Here is a 25,236-nt window from a genome sequence, read left to right as displayed (position 1 = left end):
AAAAAAAAAAAGAAATCACATTTGCCTGCAGTGTGAATGTAGACCTGGTAGCTTAAATTTCACTGCTATTTCTGTTTTTATTATCGACATTACATGATTAAATATGTAGAATTGTATTTTTTCTTTAAATATGGAAACAGATCTGACTTTTTTTACTTTAATTCATGCTCTATTTATGATTGCAGGCCGGATTTACCTCTCCCAAATTCCCATTCTTCTGCATCTTCTGACAGAGGCGCTAAGAAAGGAAGACAAAGACTCGCTGACTTGGGAAAATGTACTAGTCGCCCTGCAGAAACTCAGCCTTAGGTAGATTTTAGCAGTCTTTCTGCAAAGCTTACATCATAATAAAGGTTCTGGTTTGATGTAATCACCCGCACCTTTTGGATCATTGTTACACAATAAACATGCAACAAAAAACCCCTATTATGGATCAATTTACTTCTTATAACTTTATCTAAAGAAATAGTCTAAAGGCTCGCTTTAATCACCTGTACAGTTTGCAAATAACAACATTCATCATGATCCTCATTCAGGCTGTTTAAGTTATTTCTCTCCTTTAAATATGAGCAAATTTTGGCTTGACGTTTGTCATGTTCCCTGTAAAACAAAGCCCTGCTGCCACTGCCTTTCTTTTGTTTTATATTACGATAACACACCTGCTCAGCAGACCAGTATTTCCCCTTCACAGTTCATTGTAGAACCCAGTATCGATGGATCAACCTGAACTACCAATTATGTTTTGAGCCTCTGGGTTGCTTTTTGTGCTGCAAAGAAAAAGCAGAGTTAAGTATGATCAGTAAGACTGAAATGGCTTGAACTGCAAATAAATATCAATGTCCATTTATTGCCTCTAGAGGTAAATAAAGCTCTACTAGTTGTTTTTGAGTTTTTGAACTTTTATTTCTTTTAAAAGTATTGCTGGTACAATGAAAGATGCCAACACAAAAGGTACTTTTTTTTCTTCTTTTGAATATCTTTATAAACGAGTATCTTTAATATTAGCTGATAAAAGCTTGAATAGAAATATGGAGAAATAAAAATAAGAAATTTGTAAAATCAGTAGCGGAATAACAAACTGGCGTCATTAAATCTATTAAACAGATAATCTTGGTGTCAATATCAATCTGGTCAAAATGTGATTTGATTAGAGTTTAGGATCTGCTTATGAGAATTGGTGAAGTTTTCTGTGTGCTCTTGTTAGGAGGAGACAGCAGACGGCCATGATCGCAGATGATCTTATCGGCTGGCTTGTGGATAAGCTGCAGGACTCAGACTGCCTCAGTGACTACACCCTGGAGTATTCTGCAGCTCTGCTTATGAACCTGTGTCTGAGGACCAAAGGTAAAAGAATCAAAAACATGTTAGGATACAGATATTCATGAATGTTCTTTTAACATCACCATCACCTAAACCCATCTTACGACTAAAACTGAATAATACACTATACTACATGGTGCAACATCATGTATCTAAACATGATGTTGCACCAATTTTACGATAAGTCATTTTAGCTAAATGTTGGTGTTTTTTTTTTTTTTTTTGTTGAATCGACTCCTCTTCTTTTCTTGTTCTCACTGCTGCAGTTCAGATGTTAATCTTTAAATGACCTGTACAGGGGTTTAAGCAGTAATTGAAAACAGTACCCAGGAAAACACCTGATAGAGCCCACTGTTACTTCTCACTATAAAGGCGTCTAGCTTCCATTCATTGTCTCTGAGTTTTATCCAGCGGGTAAAAGTCAATCTAATGTTTATTCCCTTCCATCTTTTCGATTACTTTTCCTTATTTCCTGTTACAGTGTTGTCTTGGGTCTCTTAACTGCAGCTGTCAGTGTGTATTATTGTGACATCACTTTATTTCTTCAGTGTTTTCCACTAAAATAAGAGTTTATATTTCAGTAAAATGGTTTTATAGGTTTTCACCCAACATATTCAGAGATTAGTACATTTGAACTTCTTCTCTGTGTTTTCCATTAAAAAAATTCTTCGAAAAACACATTAAAACATAATTTGGTGCAAGATCCACCAGAATCAACATGTCTCTTTTAATTGACTGTAGGAAAAAGGAAGTGTGCAGAGAACGCCAAGCATGTGCTCAAAGTTTTGACTGATCTCCTCGGACATGAAAACCATGAGGTGAGTTACACGTCTGTCAACACTTTGTTAGCGCGTGTAAGGGACCAACATAAATGTAGACAGTGAATGAAGGAGTCAAAAGGGCATTTAAAGGTTTTATTCTGCCATTTCTTGTGAATAGATTGTGGTAAAAGCTTCAGGGAGAGCCAAGGCCAAAATAACAAACAAAACAACCCTAAAGAAAAAAAGAAAAGTGGACTTACCTAACTCAATATGAAACCAAAATATAAAAACCTACAAAATAACCTACCTAACCACCACATAAACAGGAGAAAACTGGGGTTAAACAAATAGACAGCTCTCCAAACAAAAAGATCCAAACAGGTCTACTTAACAGCCCATTAGCTTCTACAAGGATCACAGAGGTGTATGGCAGACAAATGGCTCAGAGGCCCTGAAGTACTGCTTCACAGGCCTTATATAGTCTTCAGGTGATCTTTATTGGACAGACTCAGTAGCCAGCAGCCATTCTTAAAGGTGGAGCCTAAAACAGAGCAAGGTGTTAATTGAATGCAAAAACAAAGACATCCAACTTGGGGATGTAACAACATGGACACAGGTCGCAAAAATATATACAGAGCACATTATATTGCAGCACATAACTGATGCTTTATGGCTTTCATTTAAATCAATAGATAATCCTCTCTAACAGTGGATTCGTTGAACCTGTCTTTATAGCAGAACTCAGGCCTGACTACACTTAACTAAACAGAATCTTGATAAAATCACTTTAAAGCTTGTTTGTTTCCCACTTATCAGTTTTATTCTACATAGAATGTTTTTTCAGTTTCATCCCATAGATGCCAACTCTAATCCATCGAAAACCTCACAGAAAGATGTTTCATTTGTTTGTTCTTTTGCCTCCCCCAGGTTCGGCCATATGTGAATGGAGCTCTGTACAGTATCCTGTGTATTCCCTCAGTGCGACAGGAAGCTAAAGAGATGGTGAGATGACAGAAATGCCATCATCATGTTGGAGAAAACAAACATGTTTTTGTTTTTTATTCATTGCCCGTCTCCTCCCCTCCATCCATACATGGACAGTGTGGATGATGCGTGGTTTACTTTTTGACTTCAAAAACTATGGAAATGAAAATATATAGTTTTTCCATTTTAGGTAATGCCGTGGCTCGCAAAGATATTCATACCCTTTTAACTTTCACACTTTTTGTCACGTTACAACTTCATCCATAAATATGTTTTATTGAACTTTGATGTGAAATACCAACACAAAGTGGTAACAGTTGTGAAACAGAAAATTATTGATTTCTTTTTTTTTCTTTTTACAAAATAAAAAACTGAAAAGAGCATTGCTTAAAAGTATTTAGTCCCTCTGAGTCAACAGTTTAACCTTTAACATGTGTCTACCAGCTTTGCTCTTCCATTTGGTCCATTCTTCTTTGCAAAGCAGCTCAAGCTCAGTCAGATTAGATGGAAAGCCTTTGTCAACAGCAGTTTCCGGATCTTGTACTCTGGATTCTGGATATGTCTGGACTTTGACTGGTCCATTCGTGACTCATGCACCGTCCTGCAATTGGAAGGGTGGCCGGTTGAAACCCCAACTCCCTTTGTATCAGTTGTTGTGTCCTTTGGCACTTCACTTCCTTGCCTGCTGAAGGTGTTTAGAGGGCCTAGTAGTGCCTGTGTAGCCTCGCTTCTGTCAGTTTACCTCAGGGCAGCTGTAGCTTTCCACCATCAGTGCATTTTTGAATGTAGTATAAAGCAGCGTTCCCCAACCTTTTTTGTGCCACGGACCGATTATATTTCAGACAATATTTTCACGGACCAGCTGTTAAAGTGTGGGGGGGTAAATACGATCAAGTAAAATGATACGGTTGGCATAAAATCAAATACACACAGCATGAAAATAAAATTCACCATTATGTTAAATTAGTAGGAGCCCTGAGCTTGTTGCTCCGAAACAAGCCGGTCCCATCTAGGCGTAATCGGAGACAATGACGCACGAAGTGTGCTCCTGATGTCCAGTCTGCTCCGTAGCTTTGTTTTGGTCGCTGTAACGGCAGAAAATTCCACTTCACAAAGATAGGATGTTATAGATAGGATGCGTGTTGATCTGAATTAACCTGTGTCAAGAGGCACAGATGCACCGACTGATGTAATTGGGAGGGAATACCCCAATTTTTTTAAATATTTTTTAAAATAAAACATCACTTAGACTCTGATCGTCGATAAATTATATATACATATATTTTTTCTGTGCGGCCCGGTACAAAATGATAGAGGGACCGGTACCGGTCCATGGCCCGGTGGTTGGGGACCGCTGGTATAAAGCTTATTGGAGTCTTACTTGATCAGACTCTATATAAGTACATGCCATTGACTTCGGGCAGTGTGAAAACTTCTTGCGGTTTTCTTTCAACAATGGCTCTCTTCTGCTGCTCTTCCATAAAGACCACATTTATGCGATACACAGCTAATAGTTTTCCTGTGCATATACTCCCCCACCTGAGGAGTTGATCGTTGCAGTTCATCAAGAGTCGCCATGAGCCTCTTGGCTGCGTCTATGATCAGAGTTCTCCTTGTTCAGCCTGTACGTTGAGGTGGTCAACCTATTCTTGGTAGGTTTACAGTTGTGCCAGACTGATAGCATTGAACACTGCTACCTGAAATGCTCAAAGCCTGGGAAACCTTTCTCTAGCATAAGTCTGCTTTAAACTTCTCAAAAACATATCCTGGTGACTCCATGATGTTGTTTAATCTCCAATATTTTCTTAACCGACCTCTGAGGCTGTCACAGAGCAGCTGTATTTGCATTTTGATTGGATAACACCCAGGTGGACTCTGTTTAGTCATTAGCAATCATCAGGCAACTTATGAATCCAGTTGGTTACACTCAGAGAAAAGGGGGCTAAATAATTTTGTGCATCAGTTTTTTTATTCTATAATAATGTTTTAAATCATGTAAAATTTGCTTCTACTCCACAGATGTGTCTCACTTTGTGTTTGTCTTTTACGTAAGACTGTGATGTGTCAGAAAGTGAAAAAGTTCAATGGCTATGAATGCTTTTGCACGCCACAGTATATCATACATTTCAGCACTGTTATACACCATGTACTGTATTACGGTTAATACAGCTATTGGTTCCACAAATGTGAAAACGTAGCCATTTATTACTTCATATTCACTCTGTTTGAATGCTTACTTGATTTTACTAAAGCTCAAATGAACTGTTTTCCCTTTTGACTTGCTGTAAATATGTTCAGAGCATAGAGGAGATTCTTCGCTGTTACAACAAAGAGGAAAACCCGGACCTCAACAGACAGATTGAGTTCATCATTAAGCAGCTAAACTCAGGTTAGTTTGCTGGATTCTCTTTTGCTCTACATAAAAAAAAATCAAATACAAAGTTGTTTTTTTTTGCTTTATTGTTGTAACAATTGAAGAAAAGTTTGGAATAATTTTCTGTTTCGAACATAGACAGTGAAGAGGGACCAGAGTCAGATGACGAGGAAGAAGAGGAAGACAATGAAGTAAGGAAGGATTTTTTTTGTTTTTAATAGTTTTTATTTTATCTGTTGACTTCATGCAATATTCTCAGAGAGGCCTGGACAGGAAAGCAGAATAAAACAAAAAAAATATGGGGTCTTTGCATTAAATCACTCTTTTTATTGAATTTAAAGGGGAACGCCGTTTTTTTTTTTTTTTACATTGGGCCCTTGATTTTACGTTATTACATAATGTTCTACTCACCCATATGAGTTTTGTGTCATTTGGAGCTGTTCTGAAGAAATTCTGTTAGGTTATAGCCAAGTAACGTCTTCCTATGGGCAACGAGTTGAAGGCACAACCTGAACTGTTCATAATGTATTTTTTAAGGTACGCCAGCATTTATAACATGTAGGCGAATCACTGTCCCCCAGACATCCCCGGTTATGTTTTTTATATTTATATTTTTTTTAAACAAAGTGAAGTGTGTATGATGTCTTTCTTTACTATTATGGTTTTACATTAACAATATTTCAAATAGGAAGGTGTTGCCCTTTTAGCATCAGTCATATTGAGGTGGGGTCACAGTCCTCCAGCGTGGCCAGACTGACTGACTTGTGCTGTAGACGGGGTGTATCTGGGAAAGGAGCAGGTAGTGTCCAATTTAAAAGGCAGGAACTGGTTGGAACAAGACCTATTTGGCTCTTTGTTCCATTGTGGCTGCAATCTTAACTGCTATGGTTACAGAAAGGCACCAATGCACTATGGGTAATTCTGGCGTGAGCGTAAAGCCCCGCCTATAGCACTGTGATAGGTCTGTTCTGTTTTAGAACACCACCAGACTGACTTATGGTCCACTTGTAATAGATGCGTGACAAAATCTCCTCAACCCCAGAATTCTTTACACATCTAAAGAATCCAATACAGCACTGTTAACATGTAAACTAGTCATGTGGAGGTCACTTATGTGATTTATGTAAATTTATTTTCCCCCTTCTCAGTGACAGTTTGTGTATCATCTGCTGTTATCTTATAAATCTTTACAGGAGGATTTAATGGAAATGGAACTTGATAAAGAGGAAGTCCTCCAGCCGCAACAGCGAGAGCTGTCTGGGGAGTCTCTGCTCACCACCGAGTATCTTGGGGTAAGAAAATGGTCCTTCAGAAAATCTAAACCAATTATTCACATTTTTAAAAGTTTTTCAAAGGCTAAAACAATTAATCGGATTAATCGTGATTAAATGTTTATTGAAATAATCATCAACTAATTTAGTAATCGATTAAGGGAGTGGCGACCTAGTGGTTAGGGCATAGAGCTTGGAATCCTGAGGTTCTGAGTTCGAGCCCCTCTCCCACAGACTCTGGGTCTCTGAGCAAGACCCTTAACCCCACAGTTTTCTCCGAGCGCCACACAATGGCAGCCCACTGCTTCCCAAGGGGATGGGTTAAATGCAGAGAGTTACTTCATTGTTCTGTACTTGTGACAGTGTAATGACAATAAAAGCTCGGTTAAAAAAAATAAAAAGTGAATCGTTAGCCAGAATGTAGAGACTATAAAACATGTCTTTAGCTGACAGAGCGACCCAGTAATTGTACCATTATTGTAAAAAATTTTTATAAACATTTTACATTTAGTGGTCGTTATAGCAAATTCTGTTAACTGACCGTTCGGACAGATTGTCATTTGTTTTCCCTTGGTTACATAACTCCTCCTCCGCTGCTCAGTGCCTGCGCCATCTTTGTTATTGCGAGGAGAGCTCTCCACGCAAAGCATTCTGGGATATATCTGCCTCTTCTGGGGCCTTTCTTTTCTTCTCATACTCTTCTTAGACACATTTTCTCTTACGACCCTCAGCCATTTTCAAAAAAACCACAGTGAGAAAGATGAGCTTTAAAGGAATAGTACACCCAAAACATGATTAGTCTTCATTTTCTATTCACCCCCATGCTGAACAACACTCTGGAGTACTTATAAATGCATCTGGAGATCTGGGAGGCTTCTTACTGTCTGCTGACATTCAAATAATGGAGGTCTATGGTGCCCGAGGCAGAAAGGTCCATAAAAGTCCACAAAAAACGTGTCAATGGGGGTGTAGTGTAGATGAAACCAGATGAAAGTGCGCATTCAGCTCGGCAAAGAACTCATGTCTTCCTCAACACTGAAGTCCTCAGACATTTTTCTTTCGTTGTTTCTTTCTTTGCACAGGTAAACAGCACATTTCTTCTTCTACGCTTGCATTATCGGCAGAGCAGACGCTGAATGCGCACTTTCATCGGGCTTGGTCTGCCGCAGTTTCCGTAGGCTCGTGAACTCGCAGGCGCGCGCTTTTAGGAAATCCTATACACTACTGTTTATGCTCTAAAAACATTTTAAATGACTTTGTATCGAGTAAATTATGGATGCTACCCACTAAGGACACTTGGAATACATTGGACGAGCAGTCCAAAGCAGTTTTTGTGGACTTTCATGGACCTTTCTGCCTCGGGCACCATAGACCTCCATTATTTGAATGTCAGCAGACAGCAAGAAGCCTCCCAGATCTCCAGATGCATTTGAGATATCAAAAAAGTACTCTAGAGTGTTGTTCAGCATGGGGTGAGTAGAAAATGAAGGCTAATCATGTTTTGGGTGTACTATTCCTTTAATGTGCACAAGGAAATATAAGGAATAAGGAATAGTTGTATTAACTATACATGTAAACAGAGTTTTATGGGGCTCCCAGGAACTTGGGGGCCATAGGCAGTTGCCTAGTATTGCCTAATACTAAATCCCAAATGAGTTTCTAACCCCGATAAGAGCTCCGGTTCCCAATTAAAGTAAATGTCCATGTTGGCCTCAGTGAAATTCTCAAGCTTATTACTTTAATACCTTTACACAGTGTTTGGAGAAAAAGAAAGTCGGTTATTTTGCTGTGAAAAAAACAAGTCCTGAAAGATTATGGTGCATTGCAGGACGAAGGGGTAAGGCTACAAACTCTATTCCATAAAAGCAGCTCAATTATAAAACTCACTGACGGTCAAGGATTAAATATAAAACTGAGCGACAAGTCATCTCTTAATACTGTCATTTTTTATGCTGTAGATCATGACAAACATGATGAAAGTGAAGAGGAATTCAACACCTTTGCCACACCCAAGCGTTGATGAGCCCTTACAGCGGCCAGTCACCCCTAGTTCTCATCGAAACGCCAATACTGGGTAAGTCCAGTACTTACTGCCAAGGGCTGCTTTCTTAATGCCTTTTACATCTTTTATAGTTATTTTTATATGAAAAGCTTTTATTTAACCTTAGGAACACATCTTTAAAATAGTTTCCCGTTTTAAGTGTATAATTTGGTTAATTTACCTGAATCCTTGGTTCTTTTTTTTTTTTTTATCTGATGGCCGATCAGTTTACAACAGCACAATCATCTTGGAATCTTATCAGTGGGATAGTTTCTTTGTTTTGAATATTTTATTCAACTACAGGGGTAATAAAGCTTCTGCTAGTTGTGAAAGAGGGGAAGTAGGTCAAAGCACAACATTTTAAAGCCTGAATTGCTTTGTAATAGGTCAACATGTCTCTGGTCTTAAAACCTGACTGTAGACACCAACATTGCCTCAAAAACATGGCATAACAGGATGTTGTTCTATTCTTTTCAGAATTTTATATGACTTTATTTTGCTATTTAGAAACTGGAAAAATACATAGAAAAGTGGATCTAAGTAAGCTATAGGACTAGAAAATGTTTAGTTTTTGTGTCACTAAAAACTCCACTTATTTGTTTTTTGTTTTTACAATCTAGAATGTGTGATTTTCTTTGTAATTTAATTGTGTTATTCATAGTGAAAATCGATCCAACATTCAATGCGAGAGTAGCCAGAACAGGGAATACCCCCTACACAGGCAGAAGAGCGAGGAAGGAAGCCTGATCCCTACCCGATACAACTCTCGCCCTCCCACTCGTTCCGGCAGCCGGCCCAGCACTGCCGACTCTTTGCGTCACAGCGTTGGTTTGTATATTCTTTCTTTTTGCTCTACTCTCATTTACTAATTATTTGATCATTATAATAACATTCCCACTCCAGGGAATGGTGTGAATTTGGTGGCATCACCTCATAGTCCCTCAAAGAACTTTCTTATGTATTTTGAGGGAAGAATGAATTCTCAAATAATCTTTGCTACGTATCAGATGTATTTAAGTGATACGCCGTGTCTTTAGGGAACACAAGGCACTTACAGGCAAGGAAATTGTAGCAGATTCCTCAGAACTTCTCCAGTGATAGATTGATCGGCAAGACCAGCATCGAATGACTAATGAGCTTTTTTTCTCCCATTGAGAAAAAAAAAAAAAAGCTGTCAAGCATTAGATTGTGTTGTTATATCCGGAATACTTAAGACAGATTTTTCAATAAACGTTTCATGAAGCTCTCACTGTTTTCCGTCTCTCATCATTCAGACTCAGAATGTGGACAGTTCTACCAGAGTTCTGAGCTAGACGGGATGTATGAAGATCAAGCAAGGAAAGAAAGGTCCCAGGAGGAACACAATGGACCTTCTCCCAGGTAAATGATGCACACTGTTGACTCCATACAGATTCAGGGGTTCTATGTCCATCCATTATAAGTAACGATGCATCAAAACAGCATTTTTTTTATCATTCTAAATCTCCCAATCCTCAGACTGCCCAGCTTGTGCTAAAACAACTTAATCTGATCTATCTTCTTTAATCCTAACTTTCTTTGGTATTCACATTGACTGGTATGAATCCAAACAAATGTGGTAACACAATAAAGTAAATTTCTTATACTAGGGTTTTCCTGGTCTGATATGAATATCGGAAATCAGTCCGATATTCGCCAAAAATCTAATATTAGGATTAGGATTATATCGACCTGCGTCTAAAATATCAGATATTGTAAGGAAGCACTCTGCCTCTGCTTAAAGTTTCTGTAACTCATTGGTACATACCTTTTGTTGTTGAATATTGTTCTGTATTGTATTAAAATCACCTTTCTGATATTCTACAGTACACATTAATTAATAAAAGTGTGTATTATTCATGCTGATATCAAATCTGGTCAATATCTGTATTAGTCTATTCTCTAAGCTGCGATTTTGGTTTCATATGGGAAATAAAAAGTTCTATTTACTGTCATTTCTGTGTCAATAAGAAATATTAAAAGGCAAAAACAAACTCATTGTATGGATGTAGTTTACTTGATGATGGGTGTTAAAGGAGAATTCCGGTTTTTAACACTTTTAGCCCATTTTCTGTAGTGTCCAGGATGAAATCGAATGATCGACACCAACATTTTGACAATTGGTCCTGTCTCTGCTTTTTGGCTCATGCAGAATCCCCCCTGGCTGCTTCAGAATGGCTTCCATTGTGCATGTCCGATAATGTCCTTAAAACAACCTTAAACATTCTTTTTTTTTAAATATGCTACTCACCGGGTCGTCAGCGCTGTTCAATGACGTTCCAAAAAAAGTTTCGTGAAGAAAAACCGTTCCTGTCTTGTTTTATTTAGCATTTTGTAAATCCCAGAACTATTTTTTCCGATACATCACAACCGCTTATAAACTTCCGCTTCCCGTTTGAATCTGAAGCGTTGCACACTCCAGACCACTAGTTGGCGACAATGTCTCTATATACTCCTCCTCAGTATATTCCGGTTCAAAACGGTATCCTCTACCGTCAAACTCAAAGTCCAATATGTCCTCCTCAAGAATCCACCTTTCGTATTCCATTTTCAGAGTTTTTTAAAGTGTTTAACAGAGACGTTAGCACCTCGACGTCGGAGTACACAGAGTGAAGCGAAAAGACTACAACTAAGTGTAAACAGGCCCCATTTCCGTTTCCGGTGGCGGAGGGATATTGACTATTCCAACAGAACTCAATGGGATTTACAAAATGCTAAATAAAACACTACAGGAACGTTTTTTCTTTACGAAACTTTTTTTGGAACGTCATTGAACAGCGCTGACGACCCGGTGAGTAGCATATTTTAAAAAAAGAACGTTTAAGGTTGTTTTAAGGACATTATCGGACATGCACAATGGAAGCCATTCTGAAGCAGCCAGGGGGGGATTCTGCATGAGCCAAAAAGCAGAGACAGGAGCAATTGTCAAAATTTTGGTGTCGATCATTCGATTTCATCCTGGACACTACAGAAAATGGGCTAAAAGTGTTAAAAACCGGAATTCTCCTTTAATGTCCAAAGTTTTGTCTGACCTTTTTTAAGCTTTTATTATAATTACAGCACCCACCACAATCATTGGAACACCTGCAATAGATGTGGAAAAAGTATTGAATAAAATTCTTGGTTTGTTTAATTCAGCTTTAAAGATTTGCAGTTAAGTAACACCAGGGACCCAAAAAAGAAATGACCTATTTTCATTTTACACCATCCAAGCACTTTGTCTGCACTGATGAAAGTTAATTCACTAAGGCCTGCTTGGAACAGCTCCAGCTTCTTGCCAAACATGCTTTCTGGTTAATTCAACTGATAATTATTTGACCTCTTGGAGATTTAGGTTCGATCCCCAGATGGTCAGTTGTTTTCACGTTAAAAACAAGCTTAACAGCAAATATAGAGACTTGATTTTTCTCTTAATTTCTTCTTCTCAAAAAAACAGGAAACAATGCAACAACGGCATACCAAATAAACAGATAAATGCTGATCTATGCTATTGAAATGAAAGCAGCATTTACCTGCAAGGTTCATACAGATCTTTACCTAAGGTGTAAATAAATCTATACATATCTGTATAGATACGTAGTGCTTTCTGTTAGGGGTTGATCCTGATCAATCAAAGCAGCAGAGGTTTGAAGGACACCCTGTCCGCCCTGCCATATGTTTCTAAAAGTGTTTGTCTGCAGAGAGGGTTGGGAACAGTCCTGAACTAAATGGGTGAGTCAGCACTGCCAAGCTGATGTGTTTGCGTCTCTGACAAGTGTTTAAACCAGCAGCAGCCACAAAGGGACCCATTCACTTCCACGTCCTATGCTTCTTCTCTCCTCTAAATCCTAGAGGAACTTGACTCCAATATGCAGAAAGGAGTCCCAAGAAGCCCTCCTTCCCCCATGCTCGTGGAATGTAAAACACCTCCACAATGCAACCTGGCTTAGGCTGAACAGAACAACCCAACTTTATTAGTCTGGATGTCAAGTCCTTTATGCCGAGTTGAAAAAAAAGCATTCAGGTTGGGGAGAATAGAACCTTAGCAACGCAGCTATTTGGCAAACCAAGGTACCATTTTACTATTGTGTCTACGCCAATAAACACATTTGGCTCTTTCTTGTTAAAATGGATGTTTTAACTTGGATTAGGTCATGTCTTTGGAAAAAGACTGTTTCCATTTTTTTCCTCTTGCTATTGACCGTATTCGTCCCTTTCAAGGTTGGGAAGCAATCAATGCTGCATCTGTGCCTATTTTACGTAGCTGCGGAGCAGATGGCATAAATTGCATCTCCACCTACGTTCAGAGATAATATTACTGTCCACAACAAGCAGCTATAGCAGATCATATCAGGGATGGTGGCGACAGTGTGATTTTTGAGAGTAGAAACCTGCATGAAATCTATCTATTAGATAGGGTGTAGGATTTCAGCCCAGGATGTAGGCCATTTCTCTACTGTCTGATAAGGTCCATGGGAGAGTGCTGTGTAACCGGATGCAGAGAAATGGGTTTTCATTGTGCTGACATTTTTTTGAGCCATATCTTCAGGGGCTTAATAGACTAAATATTTTGATATTTAAGAAATAATGATAACACAGTGGTAAAATAGGTGACATTCATAGTTTTGTTGCAAAAACAGTTAGCCGTAACAGAGGCTTTTTTTTTTATTGTTGCTTCCAAACTAATCTTTGTCCCTTAGAAGTACAGAACTAACAGCAGTGTTTAGACTTTTCTAATCTGCTTCACTTATTCTATCTATTACGATAAGACTAAAAATAACAAATGTTCTGGATAGCCAGAGTAGTTTAGGGCCCTGTACTCCCCTTTCCTGTTGATCTGGCTCCATATTGACGCACTCCTTTGTTCCTTCCTTCTTTAACACAGCACAGATTATTTACACCTGCCAATGTGTTGCAGGATGTCCGTCTGCATAACAGGGATATTTTTTTTTTTGGTGCATCTCTGAGCTAAACCAGAAACTGACCCTGGAAATAGGGATTGGTGCCCCAGCATTGGAGATGTAGCATGTACATACAATATTTTCTTAAATGTTCCCCAAAAATGTCAAAGTTGACTGGAAAAGAGTGTGTTTTCACTGAAGCAATCAAAGAAGCAAGAAAACAAGGATACACCTGACTGTATTGTAGTTGGTTTCCCCTACTGCAGGGTCATTTTTCCATTTCCAGTAAGAACAAGCAGTTTCATCCTTCCGGCTAAAAACACAAGTAGATTATAGGTTTCTTTTTCATTGGGAAAATACTTATGTTTTAAAATACCCTTTAAGCTTGATTGAAATTGATTCAGTTAAACATCAAGTGCAAGAATTTGTGTAAAGTTGGTCTTGTATACAGTGATGACTTGTTTTAAATGTGTTGTTAGCGGATTCAGGTCTGTCTTTAGCCCTGTCTGATCATGACCATATCCCTTAGGACACATGTTGTTGCCAGCTGTGAATGGGTCCTTTGTAAGCCTTCCCGGATTAATAATTACCTCCCCCCCCCCCCATCTCTTCTGAAATTTCTTTAGATTGGGAAATCTTTTTTTTTTTCAGATCTTTTGGCCTGCATATCTGATTTTGTAGATCAGATAGTAATTTAACACTTATTTCCATGAAATTGAACTCAGTTGTACAGAAAATGTGGTTAATCAAAGATTTTCCATTATTTATTAAGGGAAAAAGTTGCTGTTTTATATGCTTTTAGGTTGGGTAAGAAATTATTTTATATAATAATTATTTTATCTTGTTTTTTTTATTATTATTATTACTATTGTTGTTATTATCTAAAGCATCTGTGTGACCAAACACGCAAAACAAATATGTAAGGGGATAATACTATTTCTTAGCTCTCTGCTTGTGGTCTATAATTTTATTTTATTTATTTATTTTTTTTATTTCATACAAAACTACATGTTAGCCACTTAAAATTATAAACATTCTTATGTGTTGACTCATTCAGTTGTATAATTTCTTTAAAGCCAGCTTGTAAGGGGAAGCGAGGCCTGATTGCTGAGCAATTTGAGACGAAAGGTGTTCAGAAACAGTTTGTTTCTCACATTCTGTACAGCAAACAATGCAAACCAAAGCTTTGTCCCGAATGAACAGATTTAACAGAATGTCACAAACAACCTGCATTAAAAAAAAAACAAATGAATTAGTGGCCCAAACTACTCCAAAAAGCCCAGTAAAACAAAAAGGGCAGTGAAATTCTGTGTAGTGAAATCCTTTCCCAGGATCCAGAGGACTCCAGAACATGTTGCTAAATCCTTGTTATCCTACTTGATAAACACAAAGTTATCTTATGAGATGGAGACCAAATTAGCATCAGGAGAGAAAGTTTAATCAATCTTATCATCATACTGAATACTTTGAGAAAATAAAACAAACATTAAAAGAGGCCATTTGGCAACCAGTACTATAATAGCTGCCTAATACCATCAATTACACAATAGCTTTCCCCGTTTTAAATGCAACAAAGATATTAACACAACTTCTTCCCAGTAATGGAAGAATGTGTTTGACATAAGACCATCAGCATGTTTCCAGTACTATTATACGGTCATATTTAAAAAAGAAAATACTGGAAACACAATGTACAACTGCAGCCAATGATTGACAATATATAGAAATGACTTCATTCCTTGGAAATAATTTATTCATCATTTACAGTGATTTGGCTCTTTGCTTATTTTGAAAAATAGGGATGTTATTGATCCATCTCTCCACAGTCTAAACCTGCATATCTCCAGAGGTCACTCACTTGGTACTTTTAAGATAATTTAGTTTTAAAATGACATTGATTTCATCATTATAAATGTATTATTAAGCATTTAATGGAACATTTGAGTATTTAATTTTGCATTTCATAGTTTAACATTATATCTAATATTTGAGTCAATATAAATTTAAAATGTACATTAACATATATTTTTTGTTGATCATGTATTTCGAACACTTAATAAAAAGCAAATATAAGTAAATTAATAAAGTCATAACAAAACAATTTCATGGCAAATGTATTTTTTGTAATGCAACATATATTTATTTCATGATATATCTTTTGCCGTCCATATATCTGAGGGATCATACACTGGAAAAACGATCTAGAAATAAGTAAAAAAAATTCTTCAATTAAGTGTATTTAACCTTAATTTGAGTAGGTAAATTAGACAGTTTGCCAGCAGAATGAGTATTTTTACTCTTAAAGTAAGATAATTAGATAATATGCGCTTGAAATAAGACAATGCAATTGTGTAAATTTTCTTGTTCCATTGGCAAAATGTCTCTTTTACCTCCTCAATCCAAGAACAAAAGCACTTCTTTTAAGAAAAAACGACTTATCTAGATTTAGATTTTTTACAGTGTATTTTATCAATATGTTTATCATGGATGCAAAGCTTTAAGTTTCTCTTCTTGTCCATCCATTAGTGGGAGTTATGTCCTTGGATTTGTGAGCTCCTCTAAGATCCCACGCACACCAGATCCCCCGGTTAACCAAAGCAGTGCTCAGCGGAACCGTGGACTCGCCCTGGCCCCCCAGTTTTCCCAGTCAGAACCCCAGCAGGGCAGCCGGCCTGGAACTGCCAGCTCTACAGGAAGAGTGGGGAGTGGAGGTAAGCGTACGTTACTGGTGAGAAATCGAAACATACCAGCCTGTGTTGGCATTTAGGTTTGTTGTTTTTTTTTACACCTCCACCAAACTTGTGACTTGCTTTAATCTGACATTTAGTCATGATTGGGGTCATGATCCCTTTAGAAACAAAAAAAAAAGCCAGTAATAGATTTTACTCTTAGTTAAAAAGAGGTAAGCACCCTGTATTGGTCTGTGGCCAATTCTGTTGCTATTATTTTTTAAACTTTGGGGTTGAAAATGTGTCTCCAGAAAACATTGCTTGCAAACTAATCTCAGCAAAAAACACATGTTTGGGAAATCTTTGAAAACCAAAAACACAATAAACAACAGAAATATGGAGGTGGTTCAAGTTATTAAACAATCTAAAAATAAAAGCTCTTTGAAAAATTGAAAAAAACTGTTTTCACATTTGAAAGGTTTTATTCCTGTTACCTCCTAAAATACAGATTGTAGACACAATTACGACGGGCTGTCTTTGCTTGAGCACATAATAAAACGAGGTAGACCTACAAAATGCCGGTTTACCTCTGAACTCTTATTGGAATGAAAGCGTGAATTGCTCTGTGTGTGTGTGTGGTAGGAGCAGTAAAAGCTTTGCCTCAGATGTGGTCTTTTGTTCTTTCAGACCAAAACGTTTGTGCTTCCTGACCCAGTCTCATTCTTACTGTTTCCCCCTCCCCTTTTAGCCTCACACTTTTCTCTCTGCAATTCACAGAGTGGTTACCTGAATGCTACTTTTTTAGCACAACAAACGTAGAAATTACGGTAAACTGCCCCAGTTTCCTCTGTTTTCCCAGTCCTTTATGTCTTCAGTTACAGTTTTCACTCAAAGTCTGAAACAAAATCTTGGATTATATTGTTTGAAAGCTTATACATGATCTTTTGTTGCAGCACTTTTCAGTTCTGTGGCTGTGACAATACTAAGGTTAAAGAAAGTAGAGCCATAGTTCTCTCATAGTAATTAGACTTGGGTTTACTTGGTAATCGAACCTATTTGAAATTTGAATCTTCTGGTTTCAGAAAAGCTTTTTTATATATAAGTTCAGGGAAATTCTGTAATCAGAGCATCAGAGTGACTGTCTACCATCGTCATGTTTTAGAAACAGCAAATAGGAATTTCAAATTGGGTTAATTTCAATGTTAAACGAGCAAAGTCAATACTCTGTCCAGCCCAATCAGCATTATTGGCTTTCCATGTCGTATCTCACACAAAGAAGTTGAGTCACAGCAGAGGGGATCTGGTGCTCTTAAGCTCATCGATAGCATCTCTCCCTGCTCTCAAGCATCTTAACTGCATTTTATAAACGATTACCTCCGGCTCTTCCGCCGGGTGACTCCTACCATGAAGCCTGTAATGGCACCTAATGGTCACTCAAAGCCACCACATCCTCCAGTGGTGTGTTGCACTTTTGAGGTCTGACAAGTGTCTGACATCTTATTGCCTCAAGAGAAAAATCACTTACTGTAATCATTGCTGAGCTAAGTAAGCAGACATACAAGACTGCTGAAGCTCTCAGGAAGCTTTTCTGCTCATCTGTTCTGGTTGTGGAAGTCTGGGACATCAAACCTCACACACTAGAAAGATCTGCTTTCGGCCCACCTTTAGCATACACCTTAGCTTTGTATGGATGATACGCTCATTGGCAAAGGAGAAACGGAGGAGGCGTTTGTGCTGCTGGCCAAACCTCAGTGCAAACAAGGAAGGAGAGCCTCTGTTGTCTATTCATACCGGGAGCATTATCCAAGTTAAGACAGGTTGGCCCTGCTGACTGGACATGATGACAGATTCACCTCCTGTTAGCCTGCAAACAGATAAGCCAGAGGAAATGCATCAGTAATAATTAGGATTGTTCAGTCCTGTTCTCAGTGAAAATTGCTGTAAGGGCATCCGATTTTGTTGCCTCACACATTGTGCAGAAGAGTTCTACCTTTTATCATAATGAGTCAATGATAAAGGTCACAGTGATAAGACGATAAAAAAGCTTCTTTTTTTTTTCTATGAATTTTTCAAAAATGCTTAAGGTACTTTTTAATATCTTATTGATGTACTTCTTGTCAGTGGCAGTGATATAGAACAAAACTAACCTAATTTCTAAATGTCCTCACCTACTAAATAACATTCTCTGCTGTGTTGGACTGTGCCACAGCAGTAATAAATAAATTCATTTGTTTAGCTGCCACAAGTTGCAGAGGACAGTGTACACCTTAACCCTTTCATTTTTATATGATTTAAAGAATGTACCTCAATATGTATATTATCTTGTCCAATAAAAACCCTTTTGAGTTGTTGATATTTAAACTTTTCAGGTTTTAAATCCAATGAGGTAAATAGAACTGAACCAACACCTATCCGTTCAAGCTTTCCTATTCTTACTCCCTCTCCAGGCAGGCACTAAAAGAGGAGGTGAAGAGGGAGCTGTCACCATCGGGGAAGCACTATCTGTCCAAGCTTCCTGTAACATCATCCTCCAGGCTGCGATCGGGGTCAGGCCAACAGAGATGGGTAAGGATCAGCGGCAGCAGAGAGAGGAGGAAGTGGAGTGTGCTTGAAACAATGTGTAGGATTGTGGCTCTAAACCCCACAGCCCCCCTCTTTGGATTTAGCACACTGCTGTGGTAACTTGATATGAACTCAGACAATAATCACAGCCACCAGCAAAGCAGCCCAGTGAACAGAGAAGTTGTAGAATTTCTATATTTGTCTTTCGTCTAAACAACCCAAGAAGTACGTTAGTTTTAAGTTCCTGTTCAGCTCAGTGGTATCCCTATAAGATATCATTGTTTAGATTTTGATTTCATCCTAGAAAAGCATTTCCAGATGGGTTTTATTTTTTTTTTTATGCCCATGTTTGTTTGTTTTTTACTTTTTTACTGATAATATATGGACTGCCTTGGACCAAGTCTGAGATTTAACATCATATAAAAAGGATGTTTAATTTATCTAGACGAGTTGATCAAAACTAAATGGAGTCCAAATCAGCAATGAAAACTTCATATGATTTTTTTTTTTCAATTATATAATGTATCTTTCCACATGAAAGGCTGATTGTACTTTTTTCTTAAAGTAAAAAAAAAAAAAAAATCCCATTTTGACTTTTGTGATTGCTGAGTGTTTGTAATTGTGTTTTTGATATAATGTATCTGGAGAAGAAAAAACTTGAACATTTGTGTTTGTTTTAAATTCACCATATTTTGCTCTGTACACCTGCACTATTTACATGTACAGTAATGTATATATATATTCTATTGAGTACAAAATGTTGGATGTAATGTAATTTTACAGTGCTTTTGATTAAACTAAGGACTCCATCTGTTTGATTGCATTTGTTGTGTTTCTTGTTAATTTCAGATACTTCTAAACATTTCATATAGTTTGAGATGTTGGAAGAATTTGTCTTGTCAATAAATGTAACTTATGTTGCACAGATATTAGCCTGGGTACCATTCCAAACTTAGTCCCGCCCACAACATTTGAGGACAGGAAGTTCGGTCTGGCATTGCTCCATAGTAGCGCGAGTATGCTCGCACAATATCTGGCGATCCAATCAAATTGTCAGGGCGGGCTTTATACGATGATGGACAGATGATCAACAGTAACGTAATCAACCACGTGACCAAAGCACGCATGGGAGACAACAACAATGGCTGCCGCTGGAGAGCTGAAGTGAGTAGATTCTGCTATTAGGTCTGTTCTAGAAGATATCGACAGCAAATTAATTTTAAAAGAGGAACAGAAAAACGCGATCAAGGCTCATCTTCTTATTCTAGGCGTGCAACTGCACGCTTTGATTTTTGTTGACAACAACTGTGCCTGGCTTAACATACGTCACGCACTCCGTTGCTCTTATTGGTTGTAGGTCTATCCAATTGAGTGCAGAGGCATTGTTTTTCCTGGTTCGTTCGAAACACGCCCCATAATCACAGCTCTATGGAGCAGTATCAGACTCATATTCTGACTAGAATTGAGTCGGACTACGTCAGGCTACACAGATATTGCATTGCGCCTCAAGCCCCACTGCCATGGACTGACACTCTGGGTTCCTGAGCAAGACCTTTAACGCCACACCGCTCCCGGGGCGCCGCACATTGGCCGCCCTCTTCTCCCCTAGTAGATGGGTTAAATGCAGAGAGTTCATTTTGTTGCTCTGTACTTGTGACAGTGTAATGACAATAAAAGCTGATAGAATAAAACATATAGTGCTTAAAGAAATACTTTTTTTTTTAAAAGCCACTTTCACACAGATAGATTTGGAAAAACCTCTGCGGAATAGCATGTATTTGATATGGGTTATATATTTCTTCCTCTTTTTGGACAAAGAGCATAGAAATTACACATTTTCCATAGAGGAGTGCATCTTCTGTCCATCATAACAGCCATGTTAAACTCTCATCTAAGGAAACGTATTCATTATTATTAGCTCTAAAAGGCTTGTTAGTCATTACAGTCGGATGCCCTATCCTCTGTCTTCAACACTGCCAGATTCTTCCTTTTATATGTTGCACTGGTGGCCTAACATTAGGGGTTGTTAATGGTTTTGTATCATTTGAAATTCAATTCAAAAATACTTTTTGATCCCAAAAGGAAATTACATGTTAAAATAAAGCCGGATGGCTCATTTGTCATTTGGTAATAGTCATAGGAAGGATCATCTCGAGCAGTCTGCCTCGCCCTGGAGCGTGAGAAGCTTTTTACTCTTTATACTTTTTTGTTGTTTAAAAATCTTCTGAAGAGAATGCTCACTGTTGTCTATAATCTTCTTAACTTTATAAATAATCCTTTGCGAAATAGGAGTTCCTAGAACAGCGCTGGCCTTTATTAGCTTGTTGAGTTTGTTAAGTAATTTGCTCTGATGCCTCAACAAATGATGGAGGAAGAGATCCCACTCTGATCACCGAATGATAGAAGATCTGCAGCATCTTGTTGCAAACGCCAAAGGAAAGAAGCCTAGGAAATACATTCTGATCTGTTCCTTATTGCTGATGGCTTCACAGCTGTCTCCAGTTAAGTTTGTGTCCAGTTGAACACCAAAGTATTTATACTCCTCCACCGCCTCCACTTCTTTCCCATCATGTTGATATTCAACATATTCCTGTTTCTCCTAAAATCTACAATTGTCTCCCTCTTTTTGTTGAGTTTTTTGAGGGGTCCCGATTGGCGAATTTAGCTCTGGGAATAGGTGATAGCCCAACAGTTTTAGCTTTACAGGCTGACTATTGACATTGTTTGTTCTGCTTGATACTTTTATATGAAACTTTTATGAAAATTAGGGCTGAAACAATTAATCGCATGACTCGTAATTAATCGATTATTGAAATAATTGTCAACTAATTTAGTAATCGATTATTCGTTAACTGGAGTATAGAGACTTTAAAACATGCTTTTAGCTGACAGAGCAACCCACTTAGAGCAGTAATTATGCCAACATTTAAAAAAAATATATATATAAACATTTCGCATTTAAGATTTTAAAAAATTCATCTGTCAATATGCTTTATCCAGAAATTCCTCAAGTGAGAAAGTTTTAGTTTCACCTGGTTTAATTTGTAAAACATTCTTCTTTAAGGAAGCTTTGGCTATTCGATTATTAATTGGTTATTGAATTAAAATTATTGAAGTATTGAACTGAAAAAATAAACAACAGATTAATCAATTTGCAAAACAATCATTAGTTGCAGTGCTAATGAAGATTTTTTAGGGAGTGAAATTGTATGCAAGGAGATGGAAAGGGAGAGGTCGAAGTAAGAGGGGATAAGTGGAGACAGAAAAAGATAGAGACAGAAAAGAGTGCATGAAAATAGAAAATAATACAAAACTTATGGTGATTACACAATATTATTCAGGGTGGTATGTACAGTAGTAGCCATTAAAAAATTCCCCACTTTCCTTTATGGGCCCTTGGTTGGTCCTCTACAATTTCTTTTAAAACATCAAAATGTGTACTAAAATACTCTTTCTGTTATGATTTGTGGACATTAAGATCTAAAGAAAAGTGTCATCTCCTGGTCAGGCCCTGTAATTCAGTAAAAAGGGGGAGTTGGAGTGAAAAATTATGCAAGAGGGGGTCCCTCCAGTGGCTGGCAGTTGGAGGGGATTTCACTGGGAGTTGCAGGGGAAGTGGGCTACCATTCAGCTGCCATTTGACTGGGAAGGGCCATTTTAAATGGCTGCTACTCTATCTGCAGCGGCAGCTTAGAATTTAGTATTGGTGTCTATCTGTGAACAACTGGAACCAAACTCCTGTGGTATGTAGGCATGTGCATGCTCGTGTATAAAGGATTTACAGGTATGAGTGGCCCCAGATTGCCCAGGAACGATAAAGAGGCTATGTGGGCCCCTGATACGTATCCAAAGACCTCCTCTAAGCGAGAGTGTTCTTTTTTTTTTTTAAGCTTGTTAATGATAGCATCTTTTAATCCAACTCCACAGTGATTAGCAAACTGGAGGGGGTCCTGATAGCTGCTTGTTTGCTTGCGCAGGTGAACCAACAGGAGTCTCATGATCAGTGGTTATAATGTTTCTCAGATGTCGCAACACTTGAGATCAAATAGTGAGGAAACACTTCAGTGTAGTCATAGATTGCTAAGTTTGAGTGGAAGCAAAGTAAGGTGATTAGGTACATGTATCCTTATAAGGGGGAGGTAACAGATCGGACGCACTCTTAATGGGGTTTTTATCTTACCTTTTCAATCTTTTTCCTTAGGTGTGTTTGATGGACCCCTTTTTAATGACTTAGATTACCCGCCTTTATGTGATAACCTTTATGATCAATACACTGTGCCCATTTTATGGGAGATTAAAGCTAGACAAGTATTACAAAGGCCAGGTAGCATTCCAGGACTGACTTCTACTCCTAACAATGACATAGCAATCATTTGTTCTGTAAAATGTTTATTTTTTCTAAAATCCTATTTAAGCAATGGCTCTTAAAGTATCTCAATTTCGAGATTGATATGGAAATGCTCAGATGCTAGTTTAAACCTTTCAGCTTGACATGAAACATTTATTTTTGAGTCTTGTTAGCCACACATGGTGAGTAAATGGTTTTAGGAAATTGCATTGTCACAGGAAGAAAGCTGCAGCTGAGGTCTTTTCATGCTCTGGAAGCTTCTGGGATATTTTTTTGGTTCTTCTCGTGTATTTGATAGAAAGATAAACATGTTCCCCAAACATGTTGCAGTTGCAGTTACAGTTCTGTTCTTTTTTTGTTTTTAATCTTTTTTTAATCATAACTTTTACCACGTACATTCCAACCAAATCACCAAGGTCTGCTGAACAGTATCTTCTTGTTCCAAATCCATGTCAAAACTTAGAAAGACGTATATATATATTTATATTTTGGCTGTGAAACTTTGAAATTAACTGTATCCTATTATTCTATTATTCATCTCCTGCATAAAAATAATCTAGCCTGTTAAAGCCTGGGCGTTCCCAGGCCAGCCGTGTTACCTAGTCCCTCCAGTGTGTCCTCACAGTGAGATGTGTTCATGGGGCATCCAAAAAAAAAAAAGCCAAAGCCACCTCAGCTAACTCAACCTTGGTCAGCTATTGTTTTCAAATGTCATTTGGAAATAAACTGATTTTTTTCTCTCTTTCATGTTTTCGCCCATATTATTCAGTATCAGACCAGCCTTTGTTTTAAAGTGGTTTTATTACAATTCTTTTGACATGCAGTGGCATTGTATATCACAGTCTGCAAATAGATAACGCTGCAAATGAGATAACAAAAGAAAAATAAAATGTCTAAACCCCGATAAATATGTCTGCATATGAGGTGATAAATGTGTTTGCTTTGACCAAACCCAGATAATTCTGATAAAGCCAATTGCATCTACTGGTGTTGCTCAAAGTTTCTAAATGCCCTATTTTTATTCTATTTCAATTCAGTTTATTCATATAGTGCCAATTCACAACAAATGTCATCTCAAGGCAGTTTACAGAGAAAATTCAACCAATTAATACAGTCAAACTGATTCAAAGTTTTCTATCTAAGGAAAACCAGCTGAATGCCTCGACTCATTGACTTAAAGGCAATCCCTCACACTAAGCATACTTGTAGCGACAGTGGAGAGGAAAAACTCCCTTTTAAAAGGAAGAAACCTCCAGCAGAACCAGGCTCAGGGTGAGCGGCCATCTGCTGAGGGTGACTGAGGTTCAAGCAGATGAAAGCAAACATACAGAAAGAAGCAGAGATACAAAAGGCAACTCTTAGCAAGCTCCACAGGTGGCCCCATCCTGGAAACACACAGCCAGGTAGATGAGCTACGAGGCAGCTGCCATGTCAGAGGATGACAGAGAGCACATACAGTTTGTACAGTAGCTGCCATCAGAGTCAACTCATTTAAATGTTCTAATATTTAGTTAAAAACAACAGTTGATACATATAAATATTGAAATTAAAAGTTCAATCATAAATAAATAAATACCTTTCGGTAAATTTATGTTGTTTGTGTACGTTGGTTAAAAAGCTCATTAAGATGTAAGAAGGAACCTATGTTTTTTGTTCCGCATTTCACGTTGTTGCCCATGGGAAGATTGATTGACACAATTCTTTTTTTTTGCACATGTTTCTTCAAGAAGTTTCACCAGAAAGATTTAAGACTGGTTTTCTGAGAAAAGCTGTATACCGGTAAGTTATCTTTATTCCTCTGGAGTTTATGCGGCCAATGAGGTATGACTTTGTTTTACTTATATTTATTTGTGTAAAGCTTTATATTTGTTTTGAGCTAATTTGGTTTCTGTTTCCCTTCTTAGTTCTGACGGCATTTTTTGGGGCTTTATAAGACGTGTCCACAATAAATGGCTGTTAAAACCAAAAGAACGACGTTGAGCCTTGATTATCTCTAGAGGAGTAACAA

The 25,236-nt window shown here is 37.9% G+C and overlaps 1 protein-coding gene across 2 annotated transcripts in view; it reads left to right on the top strand.

Annotated features, from left to right (window-relative positions):
• armc9 (armadillo repeat containing 9) overlaps positions 1-19,422 on the top strand; it is a 29,861-nt gene extending 10,439 nt beyond the window's left edge. For both annotated transcript variants that reach the window (XM_015373108.1, XM_015373107.1), the window contains 12 exons: positions 186-309; positions 1,205-1,344; positions 2,062-2,138; positions 3,009-3,083; positions 5,364-5,454; positions 5,578-5,630; positions 6,633-6,731; positions 8,669-8,784; positions 9,413-9,579; positions 10,026-10,131; positions 16,176-16,360; positions 18,766-19,422. In XM_015373108.1, coding sequence (XP_015228594.1) covers positions 186-309; positions 1,205-1,344; positions 2,062-2,138; positions 3,009-3,083; positions 5,364-5,454; positions 5,578-5,630; positions 6,633-6,731; positions 8,669-8,784; positions 9,413-9,579; positions 10,026-10,131; positions 16,176-16,360; positions 18,766-18,776 — 1,244 coding nt within the window. In that variant the 3' untranslated portion in view covers positions 18,777-19,422. The remainder of the gene's footprint in view (positions 1-185; positions 310-1,204; positions 1,345-2,061; positions 2,139-3,008; positions 3,084-5,363; positions 5,455-5,577; positions 5,631-6,632; positions 6,732-8,668; positions 8,785-9,412; positions 9,580-10,025; positions 10,132-16,175; positions 16,361-18,765) is intronic.
• The last annotated feature ends 5,814 nt before the right edge of the window (positions 19,423-25,236 follow it).

This window comes from Cyprinodon variegatus, unplaced genomic scaffold, assembly GCF_000732505.1.
Source record: "Cyprinodon variegatus isolate N-32 unplaced genomic scaffold, C_variegatus-1.0 Scaffold80, whole genome shotgun sequence".
NCBI classification, from domain to species: Eukaryota; Metazoa; Chordata; class Actinopteri; order Cyprinodontiformes; family Cyprinodontidae; genus Cyprinodon; species Cyprinodon variegatus.
Note: the sequence above shows the minus strand (reverse complement) of the source record. Positions and strands in the feature narration are given on the sequence as shown.